The sequence below is a fragment of the Anser anser genome (assembly GCF_964211835.1).
Source record: "Anser anser genome assembly, chromosome: Z".
In the NCBI taxonomy this organism is placed as follows: domain Eukaryota; kingdom Metazoa; phylum Chordata; class Aves; order Anseriformes; family Anatidae; genus Anser; species Anser anser.
The window spans coordinates 65613656-65639634 of NC_139723.1; the positions used below are offsets into that span (position 1 = coordinate 65613656).

At 38.5% G+C, this 25979-nt stretch overlaps 2 protein-coding genes across 6 annotated transcripts in view; one reads left to right on the forward strand and one right to left on the reverse strand.

Moving 5' to 3' along the window:
• CWC27 (CWC27 spliceosome associated cyclophilin) overlaps positions 1–8029 on the reverse strand; it is a 130397-nt gene extending 122368 nt beyond the window's left edge. For all 5 annotated transcript variants that reach the window (XR_014576941.1, XR_014576942.1, XM_083818293.1 and 2 more), the window contains exons 1-7: positions 7891–8029; positions 6746–6842; positions 4947–5059; positions 2754–2897; positions 1918–2016; positions 1635–1738; positions 518–587 (exon numbers count right to left, since the gene is read on the reverse strand). Coding sequence is in view for 3 of the 5 variants with exons in the window: in XM_083818293.1 (XP_083674419.1) it covers positions 518–587; positions 1635–1738; positions 1918–2016; positions 2754–2897; positions 4947–5059; positions 6746–6842; positions 7891–7932 (669 nt within the window). In the remaining 2 variants the exon portion in view is untranslated. The remainder of the gene's footprint in view (positions 1–517; positions 588–1634; positions 1739–1917; positions 2017–2753; positions 2898–4946; positions 5060–6745; positions 6843–7890) is intronic.
• Positions 8030–8201: 172 nt separating this feature from the next.
• On the forward strand, positions 8202–15821 carry SREK1IP1 (SREK1 interacting protein 1). Its single transcript, XM_083818294.1, has 5 exons — positions 8202–8342; positions 10522–10569; positions 12160–12300; positions 13726–13804; positions 15268–15821. The coding sequence occupies exons 1-5, from the start codon at positions 8330–8332 to the stop codon at positions 15455–15457; spliced, it is 471 nt and encodes a 156-aa protein (XP_083674420.1). The 5' UTR covers positions 8202–8329; the 3' UTR covers positions 15458–15821.
• The last annotated feature ends 10158 nt before the right edge of the window (positions 15822–25979 follow it).

Below are 25979 nucleotides of genomic sequence, written 5' to 3' on the forward strand. Positions count from 1 at the left end.
TGAATATGGACAATTCATACTAGTGAAACATTTCAATTATAAAAATGCACTGTTTTTCCCACAACATCACTGCCTCACTCTGGACTCAGAATGGATACACTTAAGAAAACACACCTAAGAATTTGCTGGTAATGAAAAAGTTGACTTTTTCAAGTTCAACTGTTTTACCATCAAATAATCTTATAATTAAGGAGGTGAAGAAGAATAAAATATCTATCACCTCCAAGAATTTTAAACAGAAGAGATAGCTCTACACTATGAAGTATGAAACAATTTTTTATATTTCCATAACCACTACCATGCAGTAACTGACAGCACCTTCTGAGTCAGAAAAGTTAAAAATCTCTTTTTCTTCTACACATCAAAATACTAGACTCATAAAACTAAGGTCATTTCTGTTATTGTTGTTCAAAACTTAAATGTAAGAACAATATTAAGAACTTAAAAGTTAACAATTTACTTGTTTGTGGAAGAAATTAAAGTTGAAAAGAAAAGTGTGGATGGTTTGGTACAGTACCTGACTAACTCTGTTGACTTCCTCCTCTTCTTCTTCAGCTTCTTCCCCAAAGGAAAGCAGGTTAAAATTTCTTTAAGAAAGAAAACACATTTTCTAGTAAAACTTTAAATGTTGTTTCATTAACATTCCATAAACTTTAAACATTTTACTTCCATATTGCATGTAGGATTTTGTTTTTAACTTTTTCTTCCCCTGATAAATATACCAATTTCTAACAAGTATAACATGTTGTTTTTACAATAAACAGTACTTAACTTTAGCAGTATTTAGGGAGTGATGTTTCTATTCTATACTTGAGATAGAACAATCAGGGTAACTACAAGTTAGAGTAGTTTAAAGTCACTTACAAAATGGCAAGACAGAATTAAAAAACTTCCATAGACTCATAAATGCTGACAGATTTGTATTTTTTTTTCTAATATAGCAATGTTCGAGTACCAAACACAAAAAATTTAAAGATACAACAGCTGAGAAAGGCATTAAATGCACATAATCACAGAATGTAATTAAAATAAATAAATATCAGTATTTTCCTTTTAACCTGTGTTGGAAACAGCTAGTTACAATATGATCTACTTCTGTCCAACAAAATCGACAGCATGTGCATAGTTTAGATTTCCTATTACTTTTCATTAAATGTTTAAATCTACCAAATTTCATTCGCAGAAACTGAAGTTTCCTATGTCTACATGCTTGCCGTTTGCTGAGTATTTTAGTGGGAGACAACTGGTAGCTGATAAAAGACATTAAAAATCTCAAACAATCGAGCCCACGTTAATAATATGCATTAACTTCTGTGTCATTTCAGTCACAAAAGAATGATTGCATATTCCTGCCACAGGCTTACACTACTATATTTCTAGTCTCTTTTGTACTGAACTGTCAGCATGTACAAAACAGTATATATAGCTCATTGATGCACAGGAACCACTTCAATCAGAGCAACTAGATTTGTACCATCTCTTTAAGAAATAGAGCTAGCAGATTTTGCTAACATTAAAGAACACTCTTCTTGCATTTTGGTAAACCCCTGTGTTTCAAAAGCAGAAATAGAAAATTAACAAGCTGCAAAGTAAAGGTAAAAAAAAATAACCACCACTTTGTTGAATATATTTACTTTGTGCCTTTTACTTTGGGCTTTTTATCTTCTTCTTCTGGTTTGTCCCTCTTCAGTTTTCTATTTGGTCTTGGAACAATGTCATCAAAAGGATTAAACAAAACCTATGAAAAAAATAATATTTTAGACATCTCTAATAAGCATGTTGTTATGACTAAATGATTCAGTATTTAAAAAATAATATATAAAAGATATGCCAGGTTTTCATACTAGAACATAGTTGTCTGAACACTGCAAACAAAACAATCTTAAAATTTCAAATTTTAAAAAAGAACACACGCACCTCACTACTTCTTATTTTGTGTGGACTGAGTGGTCTTTCTTCCTTGTCAACTTCTACTTCAGCCAGCCGCAACATGTTATATATTGTATCCCCTGTAACCTGTCAAATTTATTAAAAAAATAAAAAAGAGGGGCTTGAAACTGCTCCCTTATAATTTTTGTTAATTATTCTAAAAAATGCAAGGCAATTATTATGTGAAGAATTTTGAAAAACAAGTGATTATAGGAAATACTATAAGCACGTAAGACTTTTTTAAAAGAGAGCTAAGTACAGTACACAAATGGTTTTGTTTTTTAAATTAACAGCAAAGTTGAAAGAACATAGGTAGCTAAATGTGTATTTTTGAGAGTGTATATAGTGGAATGTGGCAAATTCTTAATGGGAACTTTGAAAAAAGGAAAATAAAAGATACTGTGAAGTAGAAAAATTGTTGGTTTATTTTCTTTCAGGTAAACCAGGGAAGTGGTAAATTTCTCTTACATTTTTCATTTTCCTGATTCACCTTGAGAAATTATGATTTTCAAACAGCATTTTATAAAATATTACTAGTATTAGATTAGTTTAATAAAAGTCATTATTTTTAGTAAGAGATTATTCAAAAGGAAGCACAACACTAAAATATCATTTAGAGGAAAAACAGTAACAAAACAGATAACGATGGGAAAAAACAGAAACATTTCTATCAGACACAGGAAACAAAGAAAATGGAGACAGCTAGAAAGGAGTGAAATAAGTTTCACATGCATATAACAGAAAACAACACTAAAAGGGCCTTTGAACACAGAGAAACACATAGATGCTTCTGTCAAACTGGGATTCTAGTCTGTGTAGCAGACCTTTCCAAAGATTGTGTGCTTGTTATTAAGTTCATCTGCACGACCCAACGTAAAGAAAAACTGGCTGCCATTATCATGGGGCCCAGCATTTGCCATAGCAACAAGTCCTCTTCGATTAAATCGCAGTCGTGAGTGGAACTCATCCTGGAAAAGACAAAGAAGTATTTAATCACCACATATTTATATCAACTTACACACGTAGAAATGAGCTGTTCATTTAAAAACAAACAAACAAACAAACAAACAGGACATTAACAAAATCAAAGTAATTTTAAAGCCAAGATTGCATTTAAAAGCTTCTGTTTTCAGCAGTAAAAAATCTTTGCCTGGTTCTTCCTCTTAGCTCCTATAATGCAAAGAAATGACCAATCTTCTTTCAAAAAAAACCCCACAACACATAACCAACAAACGTTAAAGGAAAAAAAATATAAGCTACTATGCTGATAATAGAAAGAAACACAATTTAAGAAAAACTAAGTTCTGTCTTGTTAACTTTTTCCACACATTGCCTAATAATTGCTATTCATTATTTCTGTTGGAATTAATGCTCCCTCCAATACTACAAAAAATTATTCTTAAAGTAACTGCATTGTGTATATTTCTTGTAAAACTACAATTCCAGTTAATTGCTCTATTTAGGGGAAATCCTAATTGATGTAAGAAACCTGGAAGTTTAATAACATTGCAGAAGTTCAGTATTACTCAAATCCAAAGAAAAAACATTTTGTGGACCACGAGAAGACAGAAGAACTTTTGAAGAAGATGAAATTGATAAATAATATATTAATATTATTGAAGTATCAGAATTGTAAACACTGTAATACTGAATAATATCACTAATTAGTAGTAGTGTTGCTACTACAGTACTGGGAGTATTTGTTTTGAACTCTGCTCAGGTACCAATCTATTCCACAAACTCCATGTTTTTGCCACATGCAGATGTCTACTCTTGCATCAGGTGGACAGAAGGCACAGAGACTGGCTATGCAGCTTCATTCACAAGTTAAAGGTGTTTGTCCTGAGTGAAATAAAGTAATGAAGCAGAACAGAACACAGCTGCTGTGCACGTATAGCTTCACTCAGGATATGAACATCCTGCTCAAGACATGAGCCATGCCACTATTACAATAAAAATGAATATATATACAACATTCAGAGACCTTTGCTAACTGAGATGAAACACACATAAACAATATACATTTCTGTATCTTAGTCTGCCACACAGAATTATAGAATCATAGAATGGTTTGGGTTGGAAGGGACATTAAAGATCATCTAGTTCCAACCCCCCTGCCATGAGCAGGGACACATCCTACTAGACCAAGTTGCCCAAAGCCCCATCCAGCCTGGCCTTGTACAATTCCAGGGACTGGGCATCCATAGCTTCTCTAGGTAACCTGTTCCAATGCCTCACCACTCTGAGAATTTCTTCCTAATATATAATCTAATCTAAATCTGCCTTCTTTTTAGTTTAAAGCCACTAATCCTTGTCCTAACACTGCACTCCCTGACAAAGAGTCCCTCCTCAGACTGATATGTCTGTAGTTACAAGGGTCTTTTTTCTTGCCTTTCTTGAAAATTGGAACAAAGGTCCATGTCCTTCTTATGCTGGGGGTTCCAGAGGTGAATGAAGGATTTCAGATGGGGTCTCATGAGAGCAGAGCAGAGGGGCAGAATCACTCCCTCGCCCTGCTGGCCACGTTTCTTTTGATACAGCCCAGGATATTTCTGGGCTGCAAGCACACATTTCCCAGCTCATACTGACTTTCTCATCAACCAACATGCCTAAGTCCTTCTCCTCAGGGCTGCTCTCAATTCATTCTCTGCGCAGCCTGAATTTGTGCTTGGGACTTCCCCAAACCAGGTGTAGGACCTTGTGTTTTGCCTTGTTGATCCTCCTGAGGTTAAAACATACAAACACCTACTCTGAACAATTCCACCCCATTCTTCCTTGTTGAAGTTCACGCTAGTAAGGTTATGCATTTATTATAGCATCAGAACAGATAGATTTAAGAACTCTCAATTAAGAAATCCATATTCAAAAATACTGAAGCAACACGTGAAAGCAAACACAGCATACAAATAAACTTGCCTTTCTTATATAATGTTTGCTGTCTTGCAGCCTAACAGAGTAGGAAAAACAACCGCTAGGGACTTATCAAAAACTAATGCATAAGATACACATTTATGTACCTTGAAGGGAGCTCCATATATTGATTCTCCACCTGATCCAGTACCAGTGGGATCGCCTCCTTGCACTATAAAACCAGGCACTACTCTGTGAAATATTGTGTTATTGTAATACTCTGAAAAAGAAAAGGAAAAGATCATTAAGTATATTTAAATGGTCTCAAAATCACACTTCCTTGTAAATTATGCAGACACATCAATGACTGGAGTTCTAGAAGACAACCACTGTAACTGGATTCTGCCATTTCCAGTAGGTTGCCTCGTCTTCCACTGACTTACACAGTGTGACTCTATCTCACCTACAAAGTATTGCTGATTACATTTATGAAAAAATCTGTGATATCATAAATTTCTGCTGCAGAAGGTATTGCACATCACTGACAAGATTATATTGATGAGTTATTTTCTTTTCAGTGCCATCACTAGATAGTGCTGAAACATATATCCACCAGATAGTGCCACCAACATATACTGTTTTAAAGAGAGAGCTGTCTACCACGTTCCGTCTCAGACAACATCTCACATATATAGTTATTCATATCCATACACCAAGTGGTTAACATTTTCACTCACCAGCATGGAACACAGATATTATCCCTTTCACCTATACTGTACACAGATCAATGATGTTCACAGAGTGAAGTATGTGGTATATTTTGCTCCCCAGGTTATCTTCTTATTCTCTCTCTCTCTCTGTATATGTATCTCTCTATAGATACACTTACCTATCTTATTATAGAATAAGATGTGTCTGAAAAGTGTTATGAGATCGTATGAAAACATAAGATTTGAGAATATAACACAACATATATTTCCTGTTTTTTTTTGTTTGTTTGTTTGTTTTTTCCAAATCTGCAGTACGCTGCCAAGCGAAGCAGGATCTGCCAGAGTTGCAGAACAGGTACATATATTCATGGATGATTACACTCTACGGTATTCACAAGGAAAACACTCAAGTTTACCATACAAAGCACAGAATCCAACACAGCAGTCACACAAATTCAGAAAGAAATTAAAGCTTAGTTTCTTTACGACTGAGAATAACTGAAGGTTACTCCCAGGACTCAGCAAGGGCTGAGAAGTTGATTTACCACTGCAAGAAAAAAATCCACATCTGCACATAATATGTAAGAACACAGAGCAGACTTGATCTGTGCAGGAGGCACAAATCCCAGACTGTTATTTTTCCTTAACAGAGGAGGGCTAAAAAAACTCTTAACAACCCTGTAAATGTATAAATGGGATAACAGCAGCACCTAGAAAACACATAAAAGGGCAAGGTCCTTTGCACATTCCTGGTATACTTTTCCCAACACAGAACTTCTCATTCTGGTACCCAGTACTTAAGTGAAAAGTGTTACAGAGCTTCCGACAGTGAAAAACTACATCAAGTGAAATATTAAAAATGATCCTGAAAAAATTAAAAGGTAGTAAAGATAGTGGTACAGGAATAAGTTTAACAGAGGATGTCTAGGTACTGCATCACTGCTGTTTCATTCATTCTTTAAAGCAGTAACTGTACTTTGCAGAGACTTGTCAAAAATAAGCTTTCTAAGCCTTTTATGTAAACGACCACATTTCACAAAAGCATGTAAAATTTTTCTATTTTTTGCCACTATGCTCCTTAAAAAACTTGAAATATATCCTCTTCCTGGGCAGTAGTTAATATTTTATAAATACAAATAATGAGTTAATATATTAAAGTTAAAATGTACTTATGAATTCTCTTTAACAAAAAGTACAAAGACATCAATATTACATATGAAGTAATATCAAGAAATCCTATGCCATTCAGTCATTACCTTCCATACAAAGCTGGATGAAATTTCGACATGCTTTCGGTGCTTCTTTTGACCACAACTCTATATCAATATCTCCTGCTGTTGTTCTCAGCAAAACCTATAAAAATATTGATAAATTCATCATTAGTTTTCTTGCAACTTTGACACTGATCAACAAATACTCTAAGTGAGTTAAAAGATACTTTGAAATTCATAACATTAGTAACAGGAGTAGATATCCAAATGTGCTGGGTAGCTATCATTTAGTCTCAATTGTTTTTTCCAGTATTTATGACACAGTTCTGAAATGGTAAGTATCATAGAATCATACAATCATTGCGGTTGGAAGAGACCTCCAAGATCATCCGGTCCAACCATCCCCCTACTACCAATATCACCCACTAAACCATGTCCCTAAGCACCACGTCCACCCTTTCCTTGAACACCCCCAGGGACGGTGACTCCACCACCTCCCTGGGCAACCCGTTCCAGTGCCTGACTGTTCTTTCTGAGTAGGCGAAATGTCTCCTCGTTTCCAACCTGAGCCTCCCCTGGTGCAACTCGAGGCCATTCCCTCTAGTCCTATCACTAGTTACCTGTGAGAAGAGGCTGACCCCCAACTCCCCACACCTTCCTTTCAGGGAGTTGCAGAGAGCAATGAGGTCTCCCCTGAGCCTCCCCTTCTCCAGACTAAACAACCCCAGTGCCCTCAGCCGCTCCCCACAGGACTTGTGTTCCAGGCCCTTCACCAGCTTCGTAGCCCTTCTCTGGACATGCTCCAGGGCCTCGATGTCCTTCGTGTAGTGAGGGGCCCAAAGCTGAACGCAGTACTCGAGGTGCGGCCTCACCACAGCTGAGTACAGGGGGACAGTCACCTCCCTGGTCCTGCTGGCTACACTGTTCCTGATACAAGCCAGGATGCCACTGGCCTTCTTGGGCACCTGGGCACACTGCTGGCTCATGTTCAGGTGAGCACAGACCTCAACTCAAGCATGTCTTTGCATGCTATCACGCACCCAATTCACCGAGGCAGCACAAGGGAACCGCCGCCACCCCCACGGGACGCACGTCTCCTCCTCGCCTGTCCCCTAGCCGCCTGCAGCACTCGGTTCCTTCCCCCAGCCTCCCAAAGGCGGCGACAGCCCCAGCCCCTCGCGGGGCCTCACCTTGCCGTTGGTGGGGGGCTCCTGGATGTAGATGTTGCTCATGGCGGTGAAAGGGGCGTCCCGGGGGGACAGCCCCAACCCCTGCCCGCGCCCAGAGCCGCGCTTCTAACCGCGACACAGACCCCATCCGCCCGCCATCTTGGGCGCCTCCATACGACCCAAGCAGGGGGGGATGCAGCCCAAGACAAGAAGAAGAAGATAGGGATCGGTCCCCGACCGGAGGCACGGCGGGGACAGATGATGAAAAATCGCTTTGTAAAAAGATCCGAAGGGCTCTCCAGGCAGCTCAGTCCCTCCCTGTGGCTCTCGCCCGGCGCTGAGTTGTCCCGTCCTCCCTGCGAGTAGCACGGCCCGAGAGTGCGCCGGGCAAAGCCTTCCGGCGGGGAGAGGCGGCGGGGCCGTGCCGGGCCGTGCCGCCGGGGACAGCGCGGGAGGCGCCATGGCGCTGCCTGGTGAGGGGATGGAGGCGGCGGCTCGGGGCGAGGCTCTGCCGCAGCGGGGGCCGTGAGGAGGGGAGGGCGGCCGGGGCCGTGCGCGCGCGCGGTTTGTTTGCTTGTCTATGTATTTATTCTTTCTTTCTTTCTTTCTTTCTCTCGCTTCTCTTCCGCACCTCTCGTGAGGAGCGGTCCGTGCCGAGCAGCGTTGCTGCCGGGGCTGGTGCCCTGCTGCCGCCGGCCCTGAGGTTGGTTAGCGCCGCGGGGCGGCCCCGCCGGGGGGCTCTCGTCACGCTCGGCTCTCCCCCTGCCTCCACCGGGCTGTTGTTTCGGTGGGGCGGGTGGGAGCAGCGGAGGGACGCTGCAGCCGAAAAACGGCCACCGTGTGCGCAAGGTGTTTAGATCTACGCCAGCCAAACGTATAGCGGCTGGTTTCTTTCTTTTTTTTTTTTTTTTTTCTTTTTCCCGAGACGTGAGGACTATTCAGCTGGAGAAAACTGAGTAAGTCTGAATCTTGCTAAGAGCTTAAAAAAAACCCTCTCAAGAGAAGAAGAGAAAAACTGAATAAACTCGCTCCCATTCTAGGAGGGGAGTTTCTTAAGGAAGAGATCTCACGTTTGCATTTAAAGGTTTGCAGAGCTTTTTTTTTATTTTGCAGCCTTGTGGTCTATTGAATGAGTGATGGTTGTTGCTCCCTCAGTTGCTGTTTTTCTCGTGTTAACAGTTGGGAAGAAGTGAGAAAGAGAGGCTTCTAGTAGCTCATTTGCTTTTAATTCCATAAAACTGCATTTCTAGCAACGTTATTTAAAGCCAAAATAATAATAATAGAATTTCAGCCTCAAGAATTTTGTGGGAGCAAGGAAGATCAATCAAGACCTAGTAAACCTGTCCTCTAGGTAGGTGATGGTGTGGGGGCGTCTTAAATTTTTCAGACTTTGTCAACAGGCTCTAGTAAGATACCAGTTTTACTGTGATTCCTGCTTTTACTGCTGTGTAAAGGTTTAGCTCCTATACACTTTTTTTCCAGATTTTTTGGACACGCATTTGTTGTGTCTTGATGCTTGTTTCCCTGCTGTTTCTCTCTTAAAAATATGTGTGTGTTGTGTGATGTAGCTTTTGGTAAGGATATACGACTTGCGCCAGTCCACTAAAACTGGAGCCAGTGTTAGTATTCTGACCTACCAGTTTTAATAAATTCAGCGCTATTCTGGTCATGTGCTGGGTGATTCTGTTGGAAATCCTGACAAATGGCACCTGCATATGCAGTGGGAGATTTTGTAGTGTGTGCAAGACTGTACTGACTTCCCTTGCGTGAAGAGTGAATCTTTCTGTACCTACAGGTCAGTTACACACTAGGGCTGAAGTTTATTGAATATTTCAGAAAACTGAGATAAAGTAGGTAGTTTGGGAGGTCTTGCTTTTGAGTCCAAAGGTGAACTGAACTGGCAGGTGCTGTTCAAAGTATTATTTTTGGTATAGCATTGGGAGATGCAGGTGCATTTTTGTTCCTTGTTTCTTGATACTTTCTTCTGTGTTTCTTGTCTCCTTATTCCTCATGGGTTTCCCTTAAAAGACAGTCACTTATAAAATAGACACATAAACACTGCTGAATTTGTAAACCACAAAGAAGTTGTGTAATACTGAGGTTTTGGGGTCTACAGAAGACTGGGGTTTGAAGGCTCGTCTGCTACTTTGAATACAATTTTCTAGAGACAATGCTTGTCTCAGTAAATTAAAGTCTAAACTTGTGGAGCTAATGTACCTCCTTTCTGGTTCTCTAATTTCTGTCATGGAATTCTTGTTATGTTTGGTAATTTATTTAAATGGAGGAACTAGTTATTCTGAAAACTGTATACAGCTGTTGCTGTGTTTTTCATGCTCTATTCAGTTTAAGTACAGAAAGGCTTGCTTTGATTGCTGAAATTCTGTTTTGACTTTCGTTGTGAATAGACTCTGCTGATTTTAAAATAACACTGATCCTTTTAGGGGGAGGTCTCCAGAGCTTCTCTTTTTCTGAGTTACATCTTACTACGTCTATTTAACTTAACTGTGGGCTCACATAGGTATAGAAGGCCACTTTGCCAGTATTCTAAGGGGCGATCATTCTGGTCTGCATGTTGGTGTTATCAAGCCAGATTTAAAAGGAACTTAAAGAGTTATGTTAGTAACACATAATTTATGGATTTTTATCTTTCAGGTGGAAATAAGGATAACATCAGAGCTGGATGCAAGAAATGTGGCTACCGTAAGTTTGTAGTAAGCAAGATGATGATGCAGTGTTTTATTCAATTGATGGTGATGGAACTACTTTTTGAATAGAAAAAGTTTCCTCCCTTGTTGCCTAGACAGTTTTCAGGTGAAGCTACCATATATTTTTACTTAATTTCCTTTTCATTCTCTTTTTCCTTGCACCTATTGGTGTTTTTGAAGACTTAAGTTTCTCAAGAGAAATAAAAAGTATGCTATTGTATTCATATGTATTGAATTTACAATGTCATTGCTTGAGAAACATGAATTTCAAGCATTGGCTTTGATATATACTGTAGTACTTACTGAGATCAGCATTTGTGCATCTTCAGAGTCTCATTGAAGGCTTAAGCAGGCTTTTTTGCCCAAGGAATGTCCAATGTGTTTTGAAAGAAAAAAGAAATAATCGGCATCATCTTCTACACTAAGAAAACCTACTTCTATATGCATTCTATATTGCAAGAAACAGTTTATTTTGTTACTTGTAAGTTCTGCAGCTAGCATTTAGCTCATGCTCTTCATTATGTTCTGTTCATAAAAGTATGTTTGTGGCTACTCTCCTGATGAGTGTAGATGTGTCTTAGTGAAGATTTTAATTTGTTATTCACTAAGTCTTGTTCTTTGGAAAAAGGAGGAGTGGACACTGATCCATTGTGAATCGCATTGAACTTTTAACACTGTAATTCAGGCTATTTTTATTTTTTTGAATGTTATATGGCTTGAAGGGAAAAAAGCTTGCTTGGTTCTTTCACTAAAGACTTTGCTTCCAAGAAATTTTGTCAGTGTATCCATTCATTGAAAGGAACAGGAGTATCAAAATAGATTTAGTGGTTCATTTGAAGGTGCAATGTCAGAAGATTTCTAGAAGAAAAGGAAACTTGTAGTCAAATCACAAAGCCTATGTTTATGTTCCTAAAAGTTCTGTCTTCAAGATGTAAGTTTTTTGATAAGAAGATGAGTTTGTTTCAATTGCTACTTGACCTCCTGTGTCTTTAGCTTAGTTTCTCACAACCCATATCTTCAATTTGTTTTATTTTTTGTTATTATTTCCAATACGTGTATGCAGCTTCAAGGAGTCTAGCTCTGGTCATGATTACTGAGATGTAATTTGTAATTTAGAAAACTAAAAATACTAGTCAAGTAATAGCTTGATCAGTATTATGTACGGGTTGTTAAAAATGAATGTTGTGTCAAAAGAGAATTAAATTCTTCTATTTCACAAAAGGGAGACAGAAAGAGCAGCATAACACACTTGTAGTTTTTTAAATATTTCACTTCCTGCTTTTAAATAATTTCTTCAGGAAGAATCTGAGACCATTGAAGAAATAGGAAGTGAAGTTTGGTCAAAATCTTTAAACTTTTAAACAGAAATACGAGAGAGGTCATAAAGTATCATTAGATGGAATACCATTGCATAGCCTCTCAAAATTCTTTGAGGCATTTTCGAAGTATTCACTCTCCTGCCTTGTTCATTGATTGAAGCCTAGCCTAACCTTTTTTCTTTTATCAAAACTGAATAATACTAAAGCTCTTTTGATACTATTTGGTAATTTTTCTGAATTTCTTTCTGAATTTTTGTTTTGTTCAGCTGGTCATCTGACATTTGAATGCCGAAACTTCCTCCGAGTGGATCCTCAAAGAGATATTGTTTTAGATGTTAGCAGCACTAGCAGTGAAGACAGTGAGGAAGAAGAGCTACAGAGATTGCAAGCCATGCGTGAAAAAAAGAGTAGGTTTTTTATTTTTAATTAATTAATTTTCTTTGAATCAGATAGTAGTCTTCTGGTGTGCCGGAACTATCATCTTATCCTTTTTGAGAATTGTTATTGGTTCTTTTAGTCTGTGCTTTAAAGATAAATCTTTTACATCTTATGTTTACACTTCAGAGAAATGATTCTATGTCTTTTTTTATTAATACCTTTCATAAGAAATTAATAATGTACCCATTTGGAACATCCCAAAAAGGGCTTCTTAAATGCAAAAGATAAGACTGTTAATAAGCAGCTGCTTGGAATAACATTACATGGGTATTTTGAGTTTGTCCTGTGAGTACATATAGTTTGAACATCTTAAAGTCGACAGCAACTCTTAAAAGTAATGACAAATGCGGTAGTTCAGTTTCTCTCTAGTTCCTGTGTAATGTTTTAGCTAGCTGACTGAAATAGCTAGCCAGTTGAATTTCAGCATTAATATTTGGAGAAGTACTGCTCTCTCTTTGGAAGGTCTGTGCATCAGCTGTTTGTCAGAAAAAGGTGCGTTCATTAGTTAACAGATACCTTGGTTCATTTGAATTTGGATTCAAAAGAGGCTGTTCCTCTAAGAAAGAGGTGAAGGTTGTTCTATTATAGTATTTTCTAAATGAAATCATTTTCTTCTTTCCCTTAATTTAAACATCTTGTTTTGTTCTGTTGCTCTCGTATTCCAGACCCTAAACTCAGTTCTAGTAAGGATGATTTGTAGGGAGGAGAAATGATGGAGGCAACTCTGTATTTTGCACAACAGTTATTTTTGTCAACGTTTCTTGTTTACTGCATTGCCAAACTAAGTACCTATTATTTATTCATTTGGAGAGGACCTGGGTATTAATTGCTCTCTGTTCTTCATTTCTTTCCCTGGATGTCAATATTTCTGTCCTGTATATAGCTTTTAATACAACTGCGTAGGCGGAGTGGGGAAAGGTCAGATGAAGAGTGACTTTCCTATCATGTTCATAGATGTTACATTGACAGTAAAATCAGATTTATCTTAGTTACAGCTATTTGTGAAGTGTGAAATAAGGCTGTGTGAGTTCAAGTAAGCCTATGGGAATATGTGTCTATTTTTTTCTGTGCCTTCAAGTTACATGACCTGATTTCAGACTAGTACAAGTCCTTTAAAATACAGAAGAATGGATATGAAACCATAAAGTTGTATGTTTTACAGGGCGTCCTTCATTCTTAGTGTTCAGATAAATGTCCTTGGAATGTAAGTTGTATATTAAATTCTACTACTGTGCAAAATATTTCTGAAATGAATATACTAGACCAGAATTTGGAGAAAAGAAAAACTTCTAACAATAATTTTATAGTAGCTTTACATTGCTGTTGGAGCCATTCTTTTAATGCTTATCATAATTCAGTCTGAAATGTCATAAACTTCTATTTTTTATCCATAGATTTGAATGAGGAGGAGGAAAAAAAGAAACAAAAAAGAAAAAGCAAAGAAAAACCAAAATTAAAGAGACCAAGGAAAAGGTAACTCTTTCATACACCTATTTTAATTTCAAAACAGAAATTTAGAAATATTCTGATGTTTGGGTGGGGTTTTTGTTTCAGAAAATGTTGCTGCTTTGAATCCAGTGAGTTTGGCAAGAACCTTTTTGATCGGAAAAAAGTTCCCATTATCCAGTGAGAACTTGTTTGTTCTTTGAATAATGGTGAAGCCACAGGCTTCTGCTATGGAGTTAGGACGATGGAAGTCTTGAAAACTCTAGTTTCTGGAGGTGAGCAGTTCTGAGAAAGTAGCGTTCCGTTTGACTACCCAACACTGGGCAAGATGTGGTGGGGAAAGGAGAACAAAGAGTCAGGAGGATTATGGGGTTGGTCCCCAGCTTAGCTTATATGGAAAAGCTTACTGGACCCTAAATTTCTCTCTGTGCATGTGTGCACACATATGCACACACTTGCTTTTTCTGAGTAGCTTAACAGGCAAAACTACAGTTTTCCTTTTGATAAGCATGTATTGAGTTTTAATGTTCCTGTTGCTGTAAAAGCCTAAGAAAGCGTTAGTCTGGTTTCAAAGAAAAGGTTGCGATACCCAATTTATTGTGAACTTGAGCTTTGGCCTGCCGACTGATCTTTAGATGAGAGTATAGATTTTAGGACTGTTGATAACAACCCAGGAACTGCACTGAGAGCCAGGAAATGTGAAATGTATTTGGAGGACAGAATAAGGTGTTCTTTGGAGATAAAATAAAGCAATAGGATTTAACACTGGCCGTATTGGCATTTCCCCCCCCTTCCTTATTTACATAATGTAGCTCTAACACTTAATGAAGAGTACAGAAATGTTAGTCTGCTGGCAGTAGTCTTTACATGCAAGAAATTAATAGTTTATCTTGGAAACAATAGGACAGAACAGCAATTCTGAACAACTCAAGAACTTGAGCACAATAATTGAAACATTCCTTTTATTGTCATTTTAATTCTTGCATGTATACAGTCACTTCACTCATCACTGCTGGTTGGAGACAAATAATACCAGCTGCAAGAGAATCCAAATCTGTCATACCTATTTCTCTTAGATTTTTATATATGTGAAATGCATGAAGGTTTCCCCTAAGGTATTCCCATATCGTTGGGACTGATCATGTGATCCTTTACAAGCTGGAAGCTCTTCTTTAGTGTTATACTGTCACTCGTTTTTTTGAGGTCTGTATCTTCATCTTTTTCTTACTGAAGGTTGCAAAAACATACAACTCGCCTAATCAGTTAATCTGCATTGTAAACATACTGCTTTTCTAGCATGATAGACTAATTAGAAAAGTCATTGCTCAGTTGAACATGCAGACTGAGATACCATAAAGTTTCCACTGGATGCTTCTGTATAAATTCTTTGCCAAATTTGATTTGCAACATTGTATGAATACTGAAATAATAATAAAATCTTGTAGCATTTTTCCTTCTCCAATTATCTGTCAATGTTTAATTTGGTCTAGGTCTTCCTCATCAAGTGCTGCTGAAGAGGATAGTCCAAAGCCAAAAAAACAAAAATCACACAAGAAGGAAAGGAAAAAGGAGAAGAAGAATAAGTCTAAGAAAGGAAAACATCATAAAAAGGAAAAGAAGAAGAGACGAAAGGAAAAAAGTTCATCTTCTGACAGTTCAGACAGCTCTAGTAGTGACTAATGTGCTGGCCTATTTTTGCTCTCACTTCTAAAGTGGGATGATTTTCCTGTTAAATCTAACCTATTTATGCTTTGCAATGCTGTTGTTTTAAAATGATGTATATTTTTTGAAGAAATCTATTTGGAAATGTTAGTGCTTCAAATTATTAAATGAAACATTTTTAAAAAAACTCCTATTCCCAATTTATTAGAATTCAACCATGCAAGTTGAACTAGTTTTTCGACTTTGTTCAGTTGTGATTAGTTGTGTTTTCAATCCTTTACATTAGGATATAGCACACTTTAGTTTGCAAGTCTTTGTGTCAGAAGATTTGGATGTGAATATGCTTAATGTTGGAATGGTTAAATCAAATTTAGAAATATTTTAATGATTTTTTTAAAATTCCTTAAATGTATATGTTTTGCATAACATTTTCTATTTACATGTACTAATTGGTAAATGCAAATATGAAATAGCATTCAGGTGCAGAAGTGGAGAAGGAAGGGGCAATGAGAAACTAAAAGTTTGCTCCTTCAAAATAAGCTGAAATTGACCTACTAATAGATTTTTGAAATGTGTGATTACTACTTTTTTTGACAGGATCCCTGTGAGCAAATTGAAAACAAACAAAAGTAAGCAACTATCAATTTTGAAGTCCTTTCCTTCTGCCTAGGTTCTGTTCTTTTGCAATTGCAGCCATTTTATCTATGTGAGATAGATTATGAAATACAATTTCTTAACAGTAGATGACTATCCAGCAAGATTGTTTACAAAATTCTTAGTACTAAATTAAGACAGTATGCAGTTGTTGATAACTACATGAATCTAAACAGCAAATTTGAAGACTAAATCTGACAAAAATCTTGAACTCTCTATTCATTCTAATAAAACTCCCATAGAAACATTATTTTCCTCTTGTGGGAGGGAGGTGAGCATCTATCATGTTGAAGTTGGTAAAAATTTACCATTTGCTGTCAGGGGAGTAGTCTCTAAGCATGTCAAAATTTCATAATTAGATACTTTGGTGTCCAATTCATACCTTGTACCCCAGTAGCATACAGCTGATAAGTAGCACTTGCATCGCAATTAGGCATATAGCTGGTAAGTCTCATGGGGATCGAGGAAGAGCAACGTTTAAGCTTTCTTAAGAGTGATATCCATTGCCTCTAGATCTAACTCCTTCCTTCAAACTTGTATGTCCCAGATGAGTATCCTTTATTATTGGCAATTATTGGACAACTTCACTTGCACTGTAGATGCTGTGGTAGGGAACATAAAAGACAAATACTCATGGAAGCCACAGAAGAACAAAGAAAAATAATCTCTAACCTCCTCCATTGGTCTGTCAGAGGATGACAAGAGTCCTTGCATCTGCTCTTTTCTTACTGGATTTGGTCTGATCTCTAACTTTCATTCATACATCATGATTTCTGGGATGGGCTTTGATAATATAACTAAAGAAAGACTAGACTGTTTAATTAGCTAACGACTTTACATAAGATTAAAAAGCATAGTGTAAGGAACATTTTTTTTAATAAGTACTAATGTAAAGGCTTCGGCCACCCTGTTCACGCTCATCTTCTTAGTGCTGCTGTAACTTAATAGAGCTTATTTTTAACTGGGTCATTTCTCTAAGTGAATCATTCTGTGGAGAGCAACAGAGGAGTTGTGGGCTACCCAAGCCAGTACTGTTAACAAAGGAAATGCTTAATTAAGCCACAGATTAAAACACAACTCTTCTACTCCCCCCCCCCCCCCCCCCCCGCCTAAAATTTTCTTAATGAAATTGGAAGAGTTATTCCAGTTAGGGGATTTCAGAGCTCATGTATAATTTTGCTATGATCCTATGTTGGCATGCCACCTCTGGGAAATGGGATTTTGTACTTTGTTTCTTGATTTTGAAAGTTTCAGCTAAAGACACGTAACTGAAGGGAAATTTTATAGCCTTCTATACCAGAATGGCTGAGAAGTTTACTGAGGAACCCTTATTAGGGTGAGTATTTCTCTACACAGTATGCAGGCTTATAATTTGTTCATCGAATTAATGACTAAATTAGGGCAGGGGTAAAATCAGAAAAGTAACTCATATTTTAGTAGTGGTGAGGTTGCTCTAATTGTTGAAGTCAAGTCTGTCTGTCTAAATAGTAGTGTGATTACCTTTTGTGTAACATTGCAGCAGTCCTGTTTACAATGGTATTTCATAAAGGTATGTAAGGTGTGAATTTCAATGTTCACATTTTTCCACTTGTTAATAGAATGTTAATAGAGTGTTTTTCATACTCAGAAAAGGCTTTTAAAATTTGATCAATTTAAATATCACTATTGTCAACATGTATTCCTTTAACAAAGAGAATATCATGTAATTTTGTTTTTCAGGCTATATTCCCATTTTATTTGCAAAGATGTACAGTAAAGTCTACAGGTTTTACCACAGAATTAAAATGCTCAAGATTTCAGGTGTATTAGATGACATATCAAGGAAATGCTACAATGAACAGTTCTCTGCCAAGCTAATGTTTGCTAATCTTTAAAAAGTGATACTAGAATAAATATTGTATTTTTTTTCCTATTTGGTTTAACCATAATTTTAGTGATTCTGATGTGTCATAACAAATGTTATTGTTTCACTCAAACCAGAACTAAAATGCCTACTTTGATTCCAGAAAAAGTGGCATTCAGCAGGTTTAAGTATCGAAGCAAGACTTCTGATTTAAAAATCCATCTATTTCTTCCCTCCTGCTAAGTGTTGTTAGTTTCAGCTTTCACACATCCCCCATGGACTGTCATCCATTGTCAGCAGATCTGTTAAGAATGAAATGCATATTTTTCAGAAAGGAAAAAATAATGCATATAAGCAGAATATGTGGCAAGATCAAGAATTGAAATGAACGCAACACCAGGCCAAAGTAATAGAATAATGAAGAGTCAACAACCTCTGTACTCCTTACAAGCAGCTCTAGAATGCAAACCAACCCCTTTTACCAGCAAAATTTGTGTGTGAATATTAACACCAATACTATTACGTTTACATTTTTTTTTAAATGTTGTGGCCTTCTGCTTCCGTAGTTTCTGTGAGTTTTTCCTGAGTATTTTCTGCAGGTTTGTGAAATTGGCTTATTCTCTAAGCTGCTAGTTGCAAAGACAGTTACAGCTATGCCCGTTTTGACATGGATTGCACATGAGTTGTAGGCTCTTAATCTCTAGCTAAGGGGTATGAAGTCTAGAGAACACTGAACCTCTAACAGAGGAAACATCCTTCCCTCCTTCCATGGAGAAGTGGAATGGAAATGAAGGTTTGTCACAGTGATGCAGGGGAAGTGCCTGTTTTTTAGTAGGCATTTAATGGTGAATTTCACTGTTTTAAATTTTACTTTTCCAGTTGGCTTCCTTACAAAAGGTAAGCAGAAGGTGTATCCTCTCCTCACCATATATGTGCAACTGTTTATAATTTTTGGGAGATCCTTAAGCCACTGTGTTCCCACTGGGCTTCTCGTGATTTTTTGAAAGTACAGTACTGGTAAAAATATAATCAACCTTTGACTGTTAAGCTAATTGGAACATACACGAGGGAGGATACTGTTAGAAGCTCGGTGACTGACTGATACAAGACTGAGAAATCTGTGTCTTCTGTACTAGGTAGATCTGAATACTTAGCTGTTGATTTATGTAAGCAATAGTTCAATTTATATGTCTAAGAACTTGTCAGTACAGTACAACTTGTCTGTACAACAGAGCCTATTATACTGTTGTTTAGGACCTACAAATGGGGTGGCAGCAGTTCTTAGCTGTGGCAAGCTGTCCTTAAGGAACTTTCAAGATGGAATCTGCCTCTGCTGAACAAGAAAGACTAAGTATGTCAGAGACCTGCATATTCTTGTCTGATTTTGCTAGGCTTGTAAGGAAAAGACAACAGAACTAAAACCTCAAAGACGTAAAGGAAATAATAGGTCTAATTCCTAGATCATTTGGTCTTCATGCCAGAGATTTGTCAGAGATGGATCAATACTCATTGTAGAGTATCCCAGATTCATTGTGATCTTTCAGGATTGTGATGGGTGGGGAAGGATGGAGATGTTGCCATTCTTATCCAACACTATTATCACAAACTTAAGGTGTAAGAGAACAAACAAGAACAGTGATCTACCTAGATATGAAAATATCCATTCCAAAAAGCTTTGTTCAGCAATAGTTGCTCCAGCATGAAAACCCTGTATAGCATTTTAAATTATATATGTCTTGTTCAATTAAACCTGAACTATTAACAAAGAATCAAGATTGATTCACAATGGCACAGATGCTTCCTTGTCACCCTTTCCATGGTCCATGGTGGAGCCCTCTTACCTATATTAATGTTAATAAACATAGAGTTCTAGGAGCTTAATCTCATCTATGTACAAATACTCCTGGTCCCAGATTCATTTGCCTTGCCTTCCACAAGGAGAAGGTTATATTTCCTGCTCCACTGTCGCATGCATGGGATAATCGTTTTAGTACACTCTCCCCTGGCCTTTCGGCCATATCCTTTTGTGTGTCTTAGAGTTCTCCAAGGTCACAATTCCTAGTAGTTTTCTGGTGACTTATTACCCTCTAGTCATCATTAGGTTCAGGGTTATTATCTCATCTATGAACAATTAACTCTTCCTTTCTTCAATAACTAATGAAGATAGGTGTATTTCTAGCTGTACTATACTTCCCTAAAGGATGCTGGTATAAGTGTGAAGGTTATATCACTTTACCTGTATGTCATTCTTTTACTTTTTTTTTTTTTAAACTCATAACTTTCCAGATAGGTCAATAACTACTTGTAATGCATCTTTCAACAACCTTTGAAACCTAAAAATAATAAATAAAAACTAAAAATAATAAATAAAAATAATAAAGGTGCATGCACTTTTTTTTTTTTCATTTTACATGCTGTTTGCTATTTACAAAAATCAAACCCTAATTCAATGGAATCTGTACATTTTTTTTTTTCTGTATCTTCTTTAGGGTTTGCCCATGCTTCCCTGCCAAGATTATCTCAAAATTTGTCCAAGCCTCCATTTGCATATTTTCTCTCTCTTACAGTTCACCAGTATCCCGTTACATAACTACACCAGTATCTCCTGGCCAGAGCTAACAGGTTCTTTAAGGCATCATGATTGAAAAAAAGAGAATCAAACAACTTAGTTAATCAACTAACTTTATGAGTCAAACAACCTAATTGTTAACCAACTAACTGTATTAATTCAGTTACTTCAACTTGTGATAGAATTTTTGATCCAAATTAACACGGTATACAGTTATAAAGACGAGCCGATGTGGAACTAGACCGGCCTGGCTGAGCAGGGAGTTGTGGCTCGAGCTTAGGAGAAAAAAGAGGGTTTATAACCTTTGGAAAAGAGGGCAGGCTACTCAGGAGGACTATAAGGATGTTGCGAGGCTGTGCAGGGACAAAATTAGAAAGGCCAAAGCTCATCTGGAGCTCATTCTGGCTACTGCCGTTAAAGATAACAAAAAAATGTTTTTACAAATACATCAACACAAAAAGGAGGACTAAGGAGAATCTCCATCCTTTACTGGATGCGGGGGGAAACTTAGTTACAAAAGATGAGGAAAAGGCTGAGGTGCTCAATGCTTTCTTTGCCTCAGTCTTTAGTGGCAAGACTGGTTGTTCTCTGGATACCTGGTACCCTGAGCTGGTGGAAGGGGATGGGGAGCAGGATGTGGCCCTCGCTATCCATGAGGAAATGTTTGGCGACCTGCTACAGCACTTGGATGTACGCAAGTCGATGGGGCCGGATGGGATCCACCCGAGGGTACTGAGCGAACTGGCGGAGGAGCTGGCCAAGCCGCTTTCCATCATTTATCGGCAGTCCTGGCTATCAGGGGAGGTCCCAGTCGACTGGCAGCTAGCAAACGTGACGCCCATCTACAAGAAGGGTCGGAGGGTAGACCCAGGGAACTATAGGCCTGTTAGGTTGACCTCAGTGCCAGGGAAGCTCATGGAGCAGATTATCTTGAGTGCCATCACGCGGCACTTACAGGGCAAGCAGGCGATCAGGCCCAGTCAGCATGGGTTTATGAAAGGTAGGTCCTGCTTGACGAACCTGATCTCCTTCTATGACCAAGTGACGCGCTTGGTGGATGAGGGGAAGGCTGTGGATGTGATCTACCTTGACTTCAGTAAGGCTTTTGATACCGTTTCCCACAACATTCTCCTCAAGAAACTGGCTGCTCGTGGCTTGGACTGGCGTACGCTTTGTTGGGTTAAAAACTGGCTGGATGGCCGGGCCCAAAGAGTTGTGGTGAATGGAGTCAAATCCAGTTGGAGGCCGGTTACTAGTGGAGTCCCCCAGGGCTCAGTGCTGGGGCCGGTCCTCTTCGATATCTTTATCAATGACCTGGATGAGGGGATCGAGTGCACCCTCAGTAAGTTTGCAGATGACACCAAGTTAGGCGCGTGTGTCGATCTGCTTGAGGGAAGGAAGGCTCTGCAGGAGGATCTGGATAGGCTGGACGGATGGGCTGAGGTCAACTGCATGAAGTTCAACAAGGCCAAGTGCTGGGTCCTGCACCTGGGGCGTAACAACCCCAAGCAGTGCTACAGGCTGGGAGATGAGTGGTTGGAAAGCTGCCTGGCAGAGAAGGACCTGGGAGTACTGGTTGATAGGCAGCTGAATATGAGCCAGCAGTGTGCTCAGGTGGCCAAGAAGGCCAACAGCATCCTGGCTTGCATAAGAAGCAGTGTGGCCAGCAGGTCTAGGGAGGTGATTGTCCCCTTGTACTCGGCTCTGGTGAGGCCGCACCTCGAGTACTGTGTTCAGTTTTGGGCCCCTCGCTACAAGAAGGACATGGAGGTGCTCGAGAGAGTCCAGAGAAGGGCAACGAAGCTGGTGAGGGGTCTGGAGAACAAGTCTTACGAGGAGCGGCTGAGGGAGCTGGGGTTGTTTAGCCTGGAGAAGAGGAGGCTCAGGGGAGACCTCATCGCTCTCTATAGGTACCTTAAAGAAGGCTGTAGAGAGGTGGGGGTTGGTCTATTCTCCCACGTGCCTGGTGACAGGACGAGGGGGAATGGGCTAAAGTTGCGGCAGGGGAGGTTTAGGTTGGATGTTAGGAAGAACTTCTTTACTGAAAGGGTTGTTAGGCATTGGAATGGACTGCCCAGGGAGGTGGTTGAGTCGCCATCCCTGGAGGTCTTTAAAAGACGTTTAGATGTAGCCCTTAGTGATGTGGTTTAGTGGAGGTCTTGTTAGTGTTAGGACAGAGGTTGGACTAGATGATCTTGGAGGTCTCTTCCAACCTAGACGATTCTGTGATTCTGTGATAATTACAGTTATTATCTAGCTGCTATGAACTAAATTGGAATTCCACTCACCCTTCTGCCAACTCTGTCATAAGCACTGTCTCTCACTCAGTTCCCTGGGAAAGAAATGTATGGAATAATATGTCCCCTCCTGGCAGGTGGTTACCACTTGGACAGCAGTGTGCATGTTAACAAGGACTCAATTTCCTGCTGTCTTGAGTATATTTATACCTCACTTGTCACGTGCAGAGATTTCCCAGTTTTGACATACTCCTCCCTCCTCCTTTTGTAATTGTGGTTCTTCTCCTGGAATGGTTTAGATGGCATATTGCTGATGACAGCTGCACTTTGTTCTGCATATCTTGTCACGAGCTGGTTGCTTTAAAGAAACATTTCCTCCTGTGCAATTAACTCAGCTATGTGAGTTGGCATTACACAAGGTCATGATGTTTCAGCACACCAGGATTCACTTCTGGGTGAAATGTGTAAAAGGACTCACTGGGCCTCTAGGGCTCAAGGGAGGATCTCTTAGTCTGGTTACAATAGTTCACAAGGTACAAAATTTATCTGTATAGAACTATTACACTAAGTTAAAAGAAAACAACAACAACAAAACCAAACCAAAACAGGGAAAAAAAATCTCTATAGCTTGTTATGGGGACAACTCCACTACAGTTATTTAAAATTGAAGACAGATGGTCTTGAGACAATGCAAACAAGAACAGCTGATCAGCTTCAGCAACTGTTTCTGGTATGTACATCTATTTCAAAATATTTCATCACGGATTCTTTAGTATCCGGCCCAGATCTGAGAAAAGGGGAGTTTCAAGATGGTTTTAAATATAGCAGGAATGCTAGTTTAAGTTATGCTCCATACTTGCAGCGTTTATTTTAAAGCCCTACATTCATTTTCCTATTTTGTTGTAAGTCATTTGCCCTCTTACAGAAAGTTCAGCAAGTCCATAAAAAATAGCTGTTTCTTCAGCCAAATCAAGTATGAGCTTCTTTCCAGACTTAAGAAGCCAGTGTAGATTTTTTATGATTGTACAAAGTTTTTGTACCACCACAAAAAAATTTTGGTGTTCTACTCTGCAGAAAAATTTAGTCATTTCACAGTGAGACAACTGCACCTTAATTGATCTTGTATACGCTCCAAAAGACAACACCAAGGAATACTTTACAGATGTTACATTCCTCCTCTCTCTCTCTTTACTTAATCACTTTTTTGAATCTTAACGCTTTTTTTATTCCACTTGCAGGGAAAACATCTTTTCCAAAACAGATGACCTACATTAGTTAGAAAAGTATGTGTTTTCTGTGGTTTGGGGGTCAATTCTACTTGTTGAGAAAACAGATTAAACTCAAAATTAGTTATTTGATCCAAAACCCACAAACATTAATTCAGCTGAAATGTTACAGAAAAAGTCATGGCAATACAACAACAAAATGCCCAAACTTATCAAAACTAGTGTAGCAAGGCACTGTTTTTCTTTTCAATATATGTAAGACGTGGGTATATTGGACTACGTGGCATACAAATGTCACTGTGCAGGCTTCAGTTTTCCACATTTTTTAGAAAGGAGTGGGTTACACTCTTGAGTTGGGCATATGCAAGGAGTCTAGAGATATCTACACTTGTAAAATGCTGTAAAATGTAAAAAAAACCAAACCAAAACAAAAAAATCTACTGTGGCATTAAGCTCAACTTCAGAATAAATGAAGTAGGGAGGACAAGGAGAATAAAGTTTTATTTCTAAGAGCTAGGTTGCTTGTACTAGGGACTAGGACTGGAAGTGAGCTGAAAGATTGAGATTTAACAAAAAAAGTCTTTTTGTGTATTTGTATATTTTTCTCCTTTCCTTTGTGTATTTGTGTATTTTTCTCCTTCTTTCAAAGGAGAAAAAGCAGACTTAATCTTTTGAAAGATATAGATATTTTTTCTTTAGATATATAACTTTAACTTCCTTAAGGAAATCTATTCTGTTACATTCAAATTCTAGTAATTTGTTTTGCCAAACCTTTCAAAATCTCTAAAGTGTTCAGTATCTTAAATAATGCTCTCTCTCTCTCTCTCTCTCTCTCTCTCTAGAACATCTGCCAGATCCGTTCCATGTACAGTTGGTTTCTTCTGTTACTGTATCTTTTCCCAACTGAAAGAGATTAATGGTTTGAATCTGGAAAAAGAAGGTCAAAAGAGTGTTGCTTCTGGGATCAGCAACTTTTTCTCTCTCTCTCCTTTTTTTTTTTTTTTTAACAACAAATAAGGTGAAGTCTCAAGTAGTAGTGAGGCGGAAGGATAATAAAAGTAGACTTGAAGAATTCAGAACAACAACAGACGATTACCAGTCTGAGACTCAGCCTAAAAACTAAAGAAAATCAGGCAGTTTGGGGAGCAGTAAATCTGAAAGAAGCTTTAAAAAAATAAGCTGCACAGAAAGCCTAGTTCTATAATCCTTAAAGTTGTCATATTACAGGAAGGGGAGATCACTAGTTGTTGCACTTTGCAACTCAAATGTCGATGAGACTAATAGTTTACAGCTAGATGAATTCAGAGAGCAAAAAAGAAAATGTCTGAGACTGGCAGCATAAGGCTAGATCTGAGCTCCAGGTATGTATACACTGACAGCTGGGTAACTTGAAAAAAATACATTAAAGGTTACAATCACCAACTAAGGGGGAAAGGTGTACCACTTACTTGAGGTATGACTGAGTTAATAAATGAGATTTAAAAAAAAATAAAAATTAAAAAAAGATTATAAGGAAATAGAACCTCAGAAGAAAAGATTTCTAGCTTTAATATAAATTATTGGGCTGTGGAATAGTTTAAAGTCGGAGTTTTCAACTTTTGCCACACTGTGATCCCTAGAATATATCTCTCCACCCAGGTTTAACCTGGCTTAGCTCTTACTGAAGCAGAAAAGGAAGACTTTGAGGTTCCTGCTGACAAAGGAAAAGTTTTTTTTGCCTGTCAGTTGTTTCCATAAAGGTCCTGCACCTTAAGCAGGACCACAAACTTCCCTAAACAATGTTACACATCTCCTCAGTGACTAGAACAACTGAGATATGTGGTTCCAGAGGAGGGCCACAAAGACCATCAAGGAGCTGGAGCACCTCTCCTACAAAGAAAGGCTGAGAGAGCTGGGGCCGTTGAGCCTGGAGAAGAGAAGGCTCCAAGGAGACCTCATTGCAACCTTTCAGTGCTTAAAGGGGACTTAGAAAAAAGATAGAGAGCAACTCTTTGCTCAATCAGATAATGAC